The 14,890-nt window shown below is 45.6% G+C and overlaps 1 protein-coding gene across 1 annotated transcript in view; it reads left to right on the forward strand.

Moving 5' to 3' along the window:
- The window catches only part of Cnst (consortin, connexin sorting protein), a 62,322-nt gene extending 48,007 nt beyond the window's left edge, over positions 1–14,315 (forward strand). The window contains exons 11-12 of the mRNA XM_090341531.1: positions 10,282–10,417; positions 12,667–14,315. Coding sequence (XP_090197657.1) covers positions 10,282–10,417; positions 12,667–12,872 — 342 coding nt within the window. The 3' untranslated portion in view covers positions 12,873–14,315. The remainder of the gene's footprint in view (positions 1–10,281; positions 10,418–12,666) is intronic.
- The last annotated feature ends 575 nt before the right edge of the window (positions 14,316–14,890 follow it).

Below are 14,890 nucleotides of genomic sequence, written 5' to 3' on the forward strand. Positions count from 1 at the left end.
TAAAGTGACAGATGATCATCAAGAGTATAGTATCCATTGTTTGAAAATAGGAATCAAGGCAGAACTTAGTGGCAGACTCAGCTCTCAGGAGAATGATTGCAATCCACTCAAGTATAGCCCTAGCCCAAAGCAAAAGCTCTATTTGAAAAATAACTAAACCAAAAGAGGTTGAGGGTGTGATCAGTAACCTACTACTTAGTAGGCCCAGAGTTCAAACCTCAGGACAGTCCATGTTCCATCCAGGAAGATTCAGGGGGAGTGCTGTGTCCCAGTTGTGGGGCTTTCCTTACGTTTATGTACATTATGATGTGCAGTGATAAACACACATTAAAAATTGAGTAAACGCTTTTTATTTATTTATTTATTTATTTAGGTCAGCTGTGGGACTTAAACGCTGGGCCTGCTGTCGGTGAGCTCTTCAGCTCAAGGCTCGTGTTCCGTCATGTTGAGCCACAGCACCATTCCTGGGTTTCTGCTAGTTAGTTGGAGATAAGAGTCTCACGGTTTCGTGGACTTTCGTTCCTGGGCTGGCTTTGATTCACGATCCTCAAATCTCAAGCTCTTGAGTAGTGAGGATCACAGCCATGAGCCACAGGTGCCCCTGATAAGTTCTTTTTGAAATGGGAGTCTCACTGTACTGTTGAGGCTGATCTCAAACTCAGCCTCCCAAAATAACTGGCCCTCTGTAATAAGACCCCATCTCAGCAACCAACCAACCAACCAGACACATAAACAAACATGAAAAAGTCATAGGCTGTAGTCCGGAGACAGCCCCTGTGGAGCAGAGGCCACTAACTGTGATAAGCCATGCCTGTTTCATTACCACGCCCAAGCCAACCTACAGCAACGGGAAAACCTCACTATTTCTAAAAGCTGGTGGAGACTTTGCTGTTGGGGTTTTTGAAAGCTTTTCATCTGGGACAAGTCAACTTCTGTTCCTTCCTTTTGGTCTCATGAGCAAAGTTAACTACTTTGCCTACTTTTCCCATGTGAAGTGAGCCTCACAGCTCTGGCTGTGTGGCAGGGAGAAAAATGACAGCCCCCACTTGCAGTTAGGTCTGTTTGCAGAGAGTCCGTCTTTGACTTCCAGTGGCCTCTGCTGCAGTCTCCAGCGCTGCTGCCTCCTGCTGAGGAAAGTGTCTCCTGGCCCAGTTTGCTGCTTAGGATCTATTCCAGGTCTGGTGAGTGGCCGCTCTGTGAAGTCAGGGGTGGCATGGCAGCTGGCGTGGTAGCTCTGCTCGTCCCAGCCACAGGGGAAATAGATTCTCCTGACAAGAGTGTAGAAAAGGATTTAGGGGAAATGGTTAAGATGCAAATTATGTAGCCATCTAACAAGGCCCCAGGGAAAAACATAGCTTATTGGTGATTTGTACAGGATAGAGTCTCTGCTTTTTCTTGTCAGCTTATTTTTAAATGTTCTACTTATAGTCTGTGCTTTGTGATCCTTGCATTTTCTGCATGGAGCTCCTTTTCTTTTCCAGTTTAATTACTTAAGTTCACAGCTTTACTGCCTCTTCCTTTACATTTGCAATTGCCATTTATGAAGTCCCATTCTTTATCAGCCTCTCCTCCCATGGCCTTTCATTAGTGTTAGCACTGTATAGCCATTGCTCGAAAACAGTTACCCAGAGGCCGAAAGGTCATAGGAGATGAAATAATCAGTGTAGAGTACAGGGAGCTTTCCAAGCCTTCTCTAGGAGGGTACATTTTCTTAAAACTATGATTACGATGGCTCACACCTGTAATCTTAGCTACTCAGGGGGCTGAGATCTGAGGATGGAAGTTCAAAGCCAAAGCCAGCCCGGGCACTAAAGACCCAGAGACTCTTATCTCCAATTAATCACTAGAAAATGAGAAGTGGGGCAGTGGCTCCTGGGGGTAAGGTGGTAGCCTCGAGCTGAAAAGCTCAGGCCTTGAGTTTAAACCCCAGGATCCACCAAAAAAAAAAAAAAAAGATGATAGCTTTAAGCTGGGCACTGTGGCACACACCTGTAACCATAGCCACCCCAGGAGGCTCAGATTTGAGGATTACATTTTGAAGCCAACACAGGCATGAAAATCTATTAGACTCTTTTTTTTTTTTGCCAGCACTGTCTGATTGTGTGTGTGTGTATGTGTGTGTGTGTATGTGTGTGTGTATCACGGGGCTTGAACTGGGCCTGAGCACTGTCCTTGGGTTCTTTTTCTCAAGGCTAGAGCTCTACCACTTGAGCCTCAGCACCACTTCCAGCTTTTTTCTATGTATGTGGTACCAAGGAATTGAACTCAGGTCTTCGTGCATGCTAGGCAAACACTCTACCACTAGGCCAAACTCCCGGCCCTGTCCCTGAGCTCTTTAGCTCAAGGCTACTGCCCTACCCCTGGGCCTGGGAGGTGTCCCAGAGCTCTTCAGCTCAAGGCTATTGCCCTACCCTGGAGTCACAACACCACTTCCCTTTTTCTAGTGATTAGTTGTAGATCAGAGTCTTAGGGACTTTAGTGCCCTGGCTGGCTTTGAACCATGACCCTCAGATATCAGCCTCCTGAATATCTAGGATTACATGTGTAAGCCAGCATTGCTGGCCCCTGTCCTTGAGATTTTTTTTTTTTTTTGCCAGTCCTGGGCTTGATCTCAGGCCCTAAGCACTGTCCTTGGACTTTCTCAAGGCTAGAGCTCTACCACTTGAGCCTCAGCACCACTTTCAGCTTTTTTTTTTATGTATGTGGTACAGATTCAAACCCCGGGTCTTCATTCATGCTAAGCAAGCACTCTACCACTAGGCCAAACTCTCAGCCTCTGTCCTTGAGATTTCTTAAGGCTAGCACTCTACCACTTGAGCCACAGCACCTCTTCTGACTTTTTCTGTATATGTAGTGCCAAAGAATGGAAACTAGGGCTTAGTGCGTGTTAGACAAGCACTCTACCTGTAGGCTGTGCTCGCAGCCCCATCCATGAGACTCTTATCTACACTATCAAAAGGCTAGAACTGAAGCTATGGCTCAAATGGTGCAGCACTAACAATGAGCAAAAACAACTCACGGGCAACATCAAAGCCCTGAGCTCAAGCCCAGGACTAGCACACACACATACACAAATCCAGTGATTAAACCAAGCATGTCCATGGGTCCCTAGGTGACAGATAGTCTGTTCGTGTAAGCATCTCACATAGGAGTCCTCCACACTCCCTGTACTGCTAGGCTGGATGTGCAAGACACAGGGCTCTTGGCACACCGCCTGAACTGTCTTCTGTTCCAGCAGTCAGCCAGGCCCCTTGCTGCCTCCCAGATTTACCTCGCACATAGACGGTCACCTGTGCTTTCTTCTTCTGGGTTAGGTCAGCAGTGCCCTGAAGTGACGAACCTGTCTCCATATCTCTTTCTTCCCAAGCCTCAACATCTAGGTCAGGCCTTTTCCTCATGCAAGGTGGCAGGCACAGTGCCTGGCTCATGGCCAGTTTTCTATCATGAATGTCCTTAGTCACTGAAACACATAATGTCTATTCCCTCCACACTTGTCACCTCTGAGTACTGATGAGAGGAGGCGAGTTGAGCATTGTTTCCTGAGTCCTGGTCCTGCACCGTCTGACTGCCTGTACCATGCTGTCTCCTGGACTGCAGTGCAGGCGCCTGGGGGGAGGATCTGGCCAAGCATGGCTGCATGCAGTGTAATGGCCACTGTCTGAATTCAGCAAGACCTTTTCACCCCGGTTCACTTAGAATGACAGGTACATGTAGTCTAAAGGTGATATATGGAGGGTTATAGGTACATAGCCAGGTGATGAGTACCGTGTCACCCCTTCCCTCCCTTTCTCCTCGCTTTTCCTTCCCATCTCTACCCACAAGTTAGATAGTTCGTTTTTAGCAGTGTCTAGTGAGTGCCACTGCTTCATTTGTTCACCTTTGTAATACATACATTTTACAAGCATATTTTGGTTTTTAAGAAAAAGACAACATTAATCAAATGAGCTAGATGCTATCTCTGTAAATTCCTCAGTATGCTTCTAAACTTATAAGGGCTACAGAAGGGATGCAACTGTTTAAGATTTCCTGCAGGGGGGGGAGGGATACGGGTACCAAGACATGTGAAAGGGTATCAATGTATGTGAATTAATGCACCTTCTATCTGGCAAATATCATGTAACCCTTTTACTAATTACAATAAAAAAAAAAGATTTCCTGCAGGGTGAGAAGTGCAGTAGTGCCTGGCCTTCTCACTGTTTTTCTCCTGAGGGTATTACTGCCTTGTCTCTTGTACAAAACATTGAGGTAGTCCTTAGTCTTTGTAGACACTAGGAAGCTCCTGGTTTTATTTGTTAAAATATTCTTTTTCTTGCCAGGCATGGTGGCTCACCCCTGTTGTAGTTGTGTCCAGAGGTGGACAATCTGTGAGACCACTCAGAACACGATTGAGATGTTAAGTTTATTGAGCCGGGAAGGAGCAGACTAGGACAATGCCCCAAGGTCAGGATCTCAGAATGCAGCCCCATCTGTAAAAGGAGGTAGTTTTTCAAGAAGGCCAGCAAACATGCTGGGGGTTTACACCATAAACCTCCTCCTCTTCCTTTATCTGTAGTCAAGATGCATCTGGTTGTGGGTGCCAGGATGTCTCAAGATACCTTAGTCTAGGTAAAAGATTGTGATAAGTTCAGATAAACAGTGACAGAGGGAAGCATGGGGAAGGAGAGGGCTCTAAACCTAATCTCTACAATTCCATAACAATATATTTTCCACATTTTCCACATTACACTATAATCCTAGCTACTCAGGAGGTTGAGATCTAAGAATCGTAGTTCAAAGCCAGCCCAGGCACTAAAGACTGTTAGTCTTTATCTCCAATTAACTACTAGAAAACCCAAAGTGGGGCTGTGCTCAAGGGGTAGGGTGGTAGCCTTGAGTTTAAGAGCTCAGGGACAGTGCCCAGGCCCAGAGTTCAAGCCCCACAACCGTCAAAAAAGAAAAAAAAAAAAATATATATATACACACACACATGTGTATAATACATATATACATTTTTTTCTTAAATCAATCTGTTAAATTTCATCATCAGTATGCTTTGTTTTTCCTTCCTTGGCTGTCCTCATTGCAGCGTTATGAGTTAGCACTGTGGGTCTGTCCTGGGCCACCAGGTTCTTTCTGGCAACAACTCTCCTTCTCGACTCCAGCTGTGATTCGTTCAGCAGTTTGCTTTGCTGGGAGTCATGGATATTAATCCACTTCTTTTCATCAGCTTTCCCCTCCATCAAGTCTTTACCTAGCAAATCTGGTCATTCGTTTAAGTATCTCTTACCTGGGGAGATAGGTAAGATCTGTTTCTGGAAGCTGCATAAACTACTTCAGACAGACAAAACAAAACAAAATCCATTAGTCCTATTTGAAATTTTTGTCCATTTCACTTTAGTTGTAATAAAGATAAGGCAGGAGGGCCAGGAGTTTGGCCTAGTGGTAGAGTGCTTGCCTAGCATGCATAAAGACCCGGGTTCAATTCCTCGGTTCCTTATACATAGAAAAAAGCCAGAAGTGGTGCTGAGGCTCAAGTGGTAGAGCTCTAGCCTTGAGAAAGTCCAAGGACAGTGCTCAGGCCCTGGGCTTAAGTCCAGGTCTGGCAAAAAAATAATAATAATAAGGCAGAAGTTTGGCCTAGGTTGTAGTGTTTGCCTATCATGCTTAAAGACCCGGTACCACATACATAGAAAAGCCAGAAGTGGTGCTGAGGCTCAAGTGGTAGAGCTCTAGCCTTTAGGAATGCCCAAGGACAGTGTCAGGCCCTGAGTTCAAGCCCCCCAGGACTGGCCAAAAAAAAAAAAAAACAAAGGCAACAAAGGGAACTTAATAGTTATAGAGAAAAAAAGATCTTTCCCCACTATGGAAGTAGCAAGAAGGCTGTCCTGAGTTTGGGTACAGACTCCGCTCGTTACTGATGTAACATCCTCAGGCAGTTGTTCGAGCTCTTGAGGTGGCTTCTTCATAAAGTGGGACTGATGGTGCCTGGGCAAGTGTTAAAAACACTGACTGGGACGTGGCTTGTCAGGACAGAGTATGCACACCCACAGAACTAAAGTTATTATTTTTTTTTTTTGCCAGTCCTGGGCTTGAGCTCAGGGCCTGAGCACTGTCCTTGGACTTTCTCAAGGCTAGAGCTCTACCACTTGAGCCTCAGCACCACTTCCGGCTTTTTTGTATGTATGTGGTACCGAGGAATCGAACCCGGGTCTTTGTGCATGCTAGGCAAGCACTTTTAACCACTAGGCCAAACTCCCAGCCCTAAAGTTATTTTTTTATAACCAGTTTATGTTGTAAGTTCTACATAAGATGCCCGTGGAGGTTTCAGTGGAAGGGTAGTGGTAGAGGTGGCTTAAGCCTGTAATCCTAGCTACTCAGAGGGCTGAAATTTGAGGATCGAGATTCAAAGCCAACTCCAGCACTAAACTCAGTGACTCTTATCTCCAATTAATCACTAGAAAAGGGGAAGTGGGGCTGTGGCTCAAAGGATAGGGCGGTAGCCTTGAGCTGGAGAACTTCTAGGGACAGCACCTAGAACAAGAGTTCAAGCCCCATGACCTATAAAAAATAAAATAAAATAAAAAGATTTTTTATCTTTCTGAGCATGGACTGGGCCCTGGGTTTGATTCTAGCACCACAAATAACATACATAAAAAATTAAATTCCTTATCGCTTAATATGGACAATGATAATATATACACTCTACATATATACATATATAGTATACTCTATACAGTGCCACGCTAGGGCTCATCCTGTTTTTGTGTTTTCTTCCTTATAGTATACTGGGGTTTGAAGCCAAGTTTGTGCACTTATTAGGCAAGCATTCTGCCACTTGAACCATACGATCAGCTCCTTGGTAGTTTTTCAGAGTCTTGCGTTTTTGCTTGAGGATCCAGCCTCAAACTGTGATCCTCTAGTCTGTGTCCCTGCCCCAGTAGTTGAGTTACATGAACGCAGCTACCTTTCTTTACTTTCTGCCTTAAAAAAAGTTTGCCTGACCTTGGACCAGGATCCTCCCAATCTGTGCTAACCAAGTAGCTGGATTATATGTGCACACCATTGTAGCCCTTGGAACTAGTTTAAATAGGATCATTTTTCTAAGTGAAAACAGCTCTCCAACTTCTGTACCAGTAACACTAAAACCCCTAAACTTCCCACACTGTCTAGTGGTTGTAGGATATGTATGTCATCCCAGATAATTAGGAGATGGAAGATCATTTGAGCCCAGGAATTCTAAGTCAACTTAGGCAAAGAGCAACACCACATTTTGAAACTAATCAAACAGAAAATACCATCCTCTTGGGCTGGGAGTATGGCTTAGTGGTAGATTGCGTGCCTAGCATGCAGGAAGCCCTGGATTCGACTCCTCAGTACGACATAAAAAAATGCCAGAATGGTGTTGTGGCTCAAGTGGTAGAGCACTAGCCTTGAGCAAAAAAGCTCAGGGACAGTGCTCAGGACCTGAGTCCAGCAGCACCCACTCGTCATAGACGAATTCACTATTGGTGAATACATGTGTCTTGTATGGAAGATGGATAGCGATAATAACTTGGTGGAAATACATTCTTTAATGTCCATTTTTAATCCTTTGCTCCTTAGAAACTCAAGATTTCTGGGCTGGGAGTGTGGCTTAGTGGAAAAGGGTATGCCTAGCATGCATGAAGCCCTAGGTTCAATTCCTTGGTACCACACACACACACACACACAGAGGGAGGGAGAGAGACAGAGAGACAGAGACAGAGACAGAGGGAGGGAGGGAGGGAGAGAAAGCCAAAGTGGTGCTGTGGCTCATGTGGTAGACTGCTAGCCTTTAGCAAAAGGAAGCTCAGAGATAGTGCCCAGGCCCAGGACTCCCATCCTGGCGTCTGCCTGGCTTCTTCTCTTGCAGCTCCTAAATTATGTTTGATTTTTGGGTTTTTGAGACAGGGTCTCACGCTGTAGCCCAAGCTGACCTAGAACTCAAACTCCGATTACCATTTCCCACAGAGTGCTAGGACTACAGTGATGAGCTAGAGGTTTTGCTTTTTCTCTTTTTTACTTTATCTTCATTATAAATGTGATATACAGTGGGGTATATGTCAGATAATGAGTACAAAATATCACCTCTTCCCTAGTTTCAGCTTTGCTTTTAAAGAGGTAGGATGTAGGCAGGAGAGAAGTGGCCCCAATGAAAACTAAAACGCAGTATAAAAAGAGATATCAGTGGCCAGGAATTTGGCCTAGTGGTAGAATACTTGCCTAGCATGCACAAAGACCCAGGTTTGATTCCTTGGCACCACATATACATAGAAAAAGCCAGAAATGGTGCTGTGGCTCAAGTGGTAGAGCTCTAGCTTTGAGAAAGCCCAAGGACAGTGCTCAGCCCCGAGTTCAAGGCCCAGGACTGGCAAAAAGAGAGAGAGGGGTGGGGGGAGAGATAGCAGGACTGGGAGTTTGGCCTAGTGGTAGAGTGCTTGCCTAGCATGCACGAAGACCCGGGTTTGATTCCTCAGTACTACATACATAGAAGAAAGCCAGAAATGGTGCCGAGGCTCAAGTGGTAGAGCTCTAGCCTTGAGAAAAAGAACCCAAGGACAGTGCTCAGGCCCTGAGTCCATGCCCAGGACTGGGCGTCAGGCACAGTGACTCACACCTGTAATCCTAGCTACTGGGGAGACGGAGATCTGAGGATCAAGGTTCAAAGCCAGCCCAGGCACTAAAGACTGTGAGACTCTTATCTCCAGTTAATCACTAGAAAACTAGAAGTGGAAGTGGTGCAATAATTCAAGGGGGAACTCAGAGACAATCCCCAGGCCCAGAGTTCAAGTCCCATGGCCAACAAAGAGAGAGGGAGATAGCATTAGGGGTAAGGGGTAAAGAGGTATTAGTTTGCTTTTTCTATGTAGGATCAAATTGTAAATATTTTAGGCTTTAGGCTTGACTGGTTTCTAATTCAATTTTACTTACAAAAATGGGCAACTAGGGCTGGGATGTAGCTCAGTGGCAAAGCGCTTGTATATATATGGTGCCTAGTTGCTCACACCTGTAATCCTAGCTACTCGGGAGGCTGAGATGAGGATCAAGGTTCAAAGCCAACCTAAGCACTAAAGACTATGAGACTCTTATCTCCAGTTAACCATTAGAAAACCAGAAGTGGAGCTGTGGCTAAAGCAGTAGGGTGGATAGCCTTGAGCTGAAAAGCTCAGGGACAGTGCCCAGACCAAGTTCAAGCCCCATGACCCACCAAAAAAAAAAAAAAAAAGGCAACTAGACCATTAGACCATGTAAGGTAGCGTGTGTGTGTATGTAATCCCAACACTGGAGAGACTGAAGAAGGAGAATGGAGAATCTGAGGACATTCTGGGCTTCTGTTGCAAGACTCTGTCTCAAAAAAAAACAAAAACAAAAACAAAAAACCAGGTCTCTGCCCTATGGGCTATGGTTTGCCAAGCATAGCATAGAGGTAATGTCTCTATAGTAAACCAGCTCTTGGAGAAATTCTAAAAGAAGAGCCCTCAAGGCCTTTTGAGTATCGAGCATATTTAGCAAATTCTTGGTTAATTTCTTATAGGACCCTCGGGCAACAGTCTTTTGGTGTTAGAAGTTGGTTATGTGTGTACATATATGCATGACATGGCCAGTACTGAGGTTTGAACTCGAGGCCTTATTTTTGTGAGACAGGAGCCCTGCCGCTCTTTTTCTTTTGGTTGCTTTTTTGGATAGGGTCGTGTGCTTCCACCTTAGCCAGCCTAGACTGCATTCTGCTATCTAGGACTTCCCGTGTAGATGAAATCACACTACACCTGGCTGATTTGTTGAGGTTGAGTCTTGCTAACTTTTTATGATCCTCCTGATGTGGGATTCCAGGCATGCATAAGTTTGGAATTAAATATAACTAAGGTTTCATATATTTAGATCTTAAAAACTCCCGATGAATGGGAAATGCTGGTTGAGCTCTGCCGCATTTTAGGTGAGACCCAGCCTCATGACAAGCCCAGGGCAGGAAATGCTTCTCTCAGAAAGGGCTCCCAGAGGAGTCTGGCCTCCTGCCCTCAACAGCTGCACCCGAGTGTGCTGGACACAGTGCTCCCCTGGGGTCCCAGGGTCAGGGCAGGCCCAGGAGAATTCAAGGTTTTATGCGTGGGTATCTTGCCTGCACAAGAGTAAAGATTTTACCCTGTTAGATTCAGGGAACTGTACTTTTTTTTAAAAAATAGAAATTAGATGCATCTCCTGAGTGTTGCATCAGTTTAGCCTGTTGTGGTTACATGAGGAATATTGTTGCTATGTTCCCCTGCTGGTGCTTCTGATCCCTGGCAGGTTGTTCCAGCAGAAGGGCTGGTCTCTATACTGAAAAAGAAGAATGACTCAGTAGGCGAGCGTCCTGCCCAAATGCAGCAGAGACCCTCCAGGCGAAGAGTGAGGTTCCAGGAAGAGGGCGACCACCTGGATCCAGGTAAGCCATCAGCCCGGGTCTAGAGGTGCCAGCCGTCAGTGTCTGTTGAAAGAACACATTACTGTGTGATGGCCTGAGAGCAAGAAAGTCCATAGATGCATGGTTAAAGGGGAAAAGGGAGTTTTATTAGTTAGTCTGCAACTGCCTTGTCCTGGACTAGCTCCTCTCCTCTCCTTTCCATAGGCCTCTTGCCTCTCTGCAGGCCTGTCAGCAGGCTTCTCACCTCTCTGCAGGCCTGGGTACATCCATCCCGCTCTGGACCCCCCAGCCCTATGTGTCAGATGCCCAGCAGTGACATCCACTCAGGGTGGGACTTCCTGCCCTTCTGGTTCTCATTCTGCCTGGCAGTGCTATTGAGGTGAAAACACCTTAACACAGATGAAGATAGCACAGCCTAGATTGGCTGAAAGTTGCAGTCCTCTTGATCTTCATTTTGGCTATGCTCGGCCCTGCCCCCAGCAGCAGCATGCACGCAGGGCGGGACTTCACAGCTCCTCTGGTTATCACAGCTGCATCGTAGGATTTTGCCTACAAGATTTGTAAAGAATCTATAAGCTTAGTTGCTTACCTTCTTGGGGAGACACATTTAAAGAAGAAAACAGTCTTAAATTATTTTGAAGCATTTTTGCACTAAGTAAACCAAATTCAACTCCTCAGCTCATAGATAATTTTCAGTATTGAGAACTCATTTCAGTCTCTTTCTTTTCTGCTTCTCTTGTTTTATATGAGCTCTTTTTTGTCTTTATAGTGACCAGATAAAAACTTCTCCTTCACATGGGAAGCTCTTGCGAGTGTGTTCTTTGTGCTCTGTGAGAACACACTCACAAGGGGTCTGTGCCACAGCAGGGACACGCACTGTTAAAAGAGGAGAGGGCTGGGAGTTTGGCCTTTTGGTTAGAGTGCTTGCCTAGCGTGCACAGAGACCCAGGTTTGATTCCTCAGAACCGCCTACATAGAAAAGCCGGAAGTGGTGGTGTGGCTCAAATGGTAGAGCACTATCCCTGAGGGGAAAAAAATCAGCCCAAGGACAGTGCTCAGGCCCTGATTTCAATCCCCAGGACTGGCAAAAAAAAAAAAGAGGAGAGCCATGGGGCGGGGAGTTTGGCCTAGTGGTAGAGTGCTTGCCTAGCATGCACGAAGACCCAGTTTCGATTCCTCAGTACCACATACATAGAAAACAGACAGAGGTGGTGCTGGGTCTCAAGTGGTAGAGCTCTAGCCTTGAGAAGAAAGGAGCCTGTGGGGCTGACAAGCATGTCAGGTGATGGAGGCAGGTCATTGACAGGACCTTCACAGACGCGTGAGCCGATAGCCTTGCGCAATGCCAAGAACTGAGCCTCCTCTTAAAGGGCTAGTTCTTCCAGCACTTCAGAGTTCTTACACGTTAGAAAACTGCTTAAAATTCAATCATGAGTCTTGCACATCTTCCACCTTCTGAGGTGGAAAATTAATTTTAACTTACAAGTGCTGCTGCTCATAAAAATGCTTGATTTTTCCAAAATATTTGTCTCTTTAATTAGAAATTATCATTAACATCTTTCAATAAAAAGTACCTCCTTTGCTCAATTCAGAAAAATGGATGCAATATTGTTATTAAAAACATCCAGCTTGGTATGTGGTGGCTCACGCCGGTAATCCCACTCAGGAGGCTGAGATCTGAGGATCGCGGTTCAAAGCCAGCCAGGCTCTGATAGTCTGTGAGACTCTCCAGTTAACTGCTAGAAAAATGGAAGTGGCCCTGAAGAGCTCAGGCCCAGAGTTCAAGCCCCATGACCTACAAAAACAACAACAACAATAACAAAAATCCAACCCAAGTTAAGCAAAATAGCAAATCCATTCACAGACTGAAACGTCACTGCTCCGTTAGCATCCATTTCCCAAGTGTAACTCACTGCCCTCCAGAGGTGCTCTGTGGCTCATTACAGAATTGACCTTTCCTTGCGGTGGTGCCCCGTTGTGAGCTCCTGCGTAGGAACGAGGCGTAGTGAAATCCCGTACCGCGGAGGACCTGGCCCATTGTCTCCTTCATGGAGCTCTGATGCTCCTGGTAGAACCGAGCCGCTATTAATGTCAGCACTAAGGAGTGGCTCAAATGTGACTCTGTAGGCGTGGATAGGCCTCCCTCTAGAGTCTGTGTGTCAGCCCTTTATCACGATTGCCGAGGGGTGCCCATGGGCACACGCACACACACGCGCGCGCACACAGTCCGCAGTGTTGTGACCAGGCCTCCTCCCTCCTCTCGTTCGCAGATGAAGCTGGAGGCGGCTCCTGCATCCTGCTGCTCCTGCTGTGTGTGGCCACCGTGCTGCTGAGCGTGGGCTGCACGGCGCTCTACTGCACGTTCGGGGACCTGGAGTCGCCTGTCTGTATGGACTTTGCAGACAACATGGACTTCTATTACACTAAGTTCCTTCAGGGAATGGCGGAAGTCAAGCACTGGATCTACCTCTCCTAGGACCAATCCACAGGGACAGGCCTGCTGGCCGTGAGAAGGAAATACAAACCTTTCTGAACGGCTTTTATCTCAGTTCTGAAGTACTCCCCTTCCCGACGGACGAGTGGAAGGAGCCTAGAAGGCCACGTGAGGACAGGAGTACCACCCTGCCCAGCTTGGTGGCTCTGGGGGAAGTGACGAGAGGCCTCCGGGTCACCTGACTGTACGGGACCTTCTGCTCATTTGCTGGTTGTAGCATCACTTCCACTTTCTCACGCAATAAGCTTGTTTGTCACCAAAAAAATACTGTATAGTTTCAGTGTCATCTTTTAGTTAGCCTTGGAAGCTGTGTAATGTTGGCTTTTGCATTGTTTCCAGACATGGTTCTCCATTTGTAAAATGGTGTGTATATGGGTGTGGGTGTTGGTATGTACACGTGTGTGGGCTTCAGTTTCTATAAGCAACTCTTGAGCCCAGAGTAAGAAAGAGTATCTTTATTCTTTTAACTTGACTATGATGTGCAGGCACAATACTTGAAGAAGGCTTAGCTGTGGACTAGATGAAATACGGCCCCAGCATGAAGAGCTGACAGAGCTGTGGCACTTCACTTGATTGATGTGCCAAGAATTAACCATAGGCCTGAAGGCAAAAAATTAAGAGGTTCCCTTTCTCTCAGGCAAGAGTTTCCCATAGACTCAACCTAAAACCCTGAGTGATGAACCCAGTTCCACCCGGCAAGCCACTCACGGAGCACCTAGAGTGCTCTCAGAATCTGAGGACTGGAATACAATGCCCACTGTGGCTGTTCACATGACAGAAGCCAGTGCTTCCGTGAGTGAAATGAAACCACCATGTGTAATTCAGGTTTGAATCTGTTTGATGTGCAATCTATCATGGTTTGATTTAGACCATTAAGGTCATTAAGTGGAAATTCAATCATACCTTACATAGACCAGTGTCAGGTTTTCTTTAAATTTCTCATTAGGTGGCCTTTCCTTATGTAAGGTACAGTGGCTAACATCTAGGAAGCCTTGCTTTGACTTTTTATATCTTAGACAGCACTTAAAAAAAAAAACAAAACCATGAACTATAGTTTTTTAGCAAGTGATCATTTTACCCTGTTTTTCTGTTGGCATTGTGGGGAAGGAGAGGGAAAATGGACTTGACATGGCTACTGGCTGGCTCAGTACCTCCCATCATGCTTCTGCTTATTTATTTAGGCCAAGGAATTTTAAAGGGCTTTTTGTAGAAGCTGAATGTATGTTGCTGAGCATGCATTCAGTTTTCACAATGCCATACATTCAATTATGTACTTAGAGGTTTGATTTTTCTATAATTTCATTGTGTTTTTAGGCTGATTCTTAAGTTTTTTCACTTATGATACTGTTTGACTTGTCTATCATGAACTGTAATATTTTCAATGGTTATAGATCAAAGTTATTTATTTAGAAGTGTACAGGATAAGAAATTTAGATTCCTTATACTGAAGATTATTTTAATGTCTTATAAATTTTAAGAATTTGTATTCAAATTGTATGTAAAATAGAAACATGTCCATGGTACTATCCAAAGTAGTTCTATAAACACCACTTGCAAGTTTCTCTAGGGGTCTTCATGTCACAGACAAGCCTCTTCTGCTTCCACCCTTGTCATTTCCAGTCGCAGGAATTTGACAGTCCTTCTCCTGAGCAATCCTTCTCTTGAGGACAGAAGTTAAGGTTGTCTTCCTCCTCATCTCTCTGGGTCAAGGTCAAAGTCCCCAGTAGTCACCATTGTGATATGGCCTCTAGGCTACGTGGGCCACTCTCCTGGCCCCTCACAGGACATGTCCTGGTACAGCAGGGTTCCCCCCTCCAGATACAGCAAAGGAGCCTGGGAGCACATTGGCTTCTCCATCAAAGTAGGTGTGAAATCTCACCTAGAAGACAATGACAGCAACTCTTAGAACTGTAATTCTCTTTTATTGCATGAATTGGAGCAATCCGCTTGGTAGTGAGAGCAACACGTAAAGAACATCAGTTTACCAAAATGTAATTTCT

The sequence above is a fragment of the Megascapheus bottae genome, chromosome 10 (assembly GCF_031878675.1).
Source record: "Megascapheus bottae isolate mThoBot1 chromosome 10, mThoBot2.hap1, whole genome shotgun sequence".
In the NCBI taxonomy this organism is placed as follows: Eukaryota; Metazoa; Chordata; class Mammalia; order Rodentia; family Geomyidae; genus Megascapheus; species Megascapheus bottae.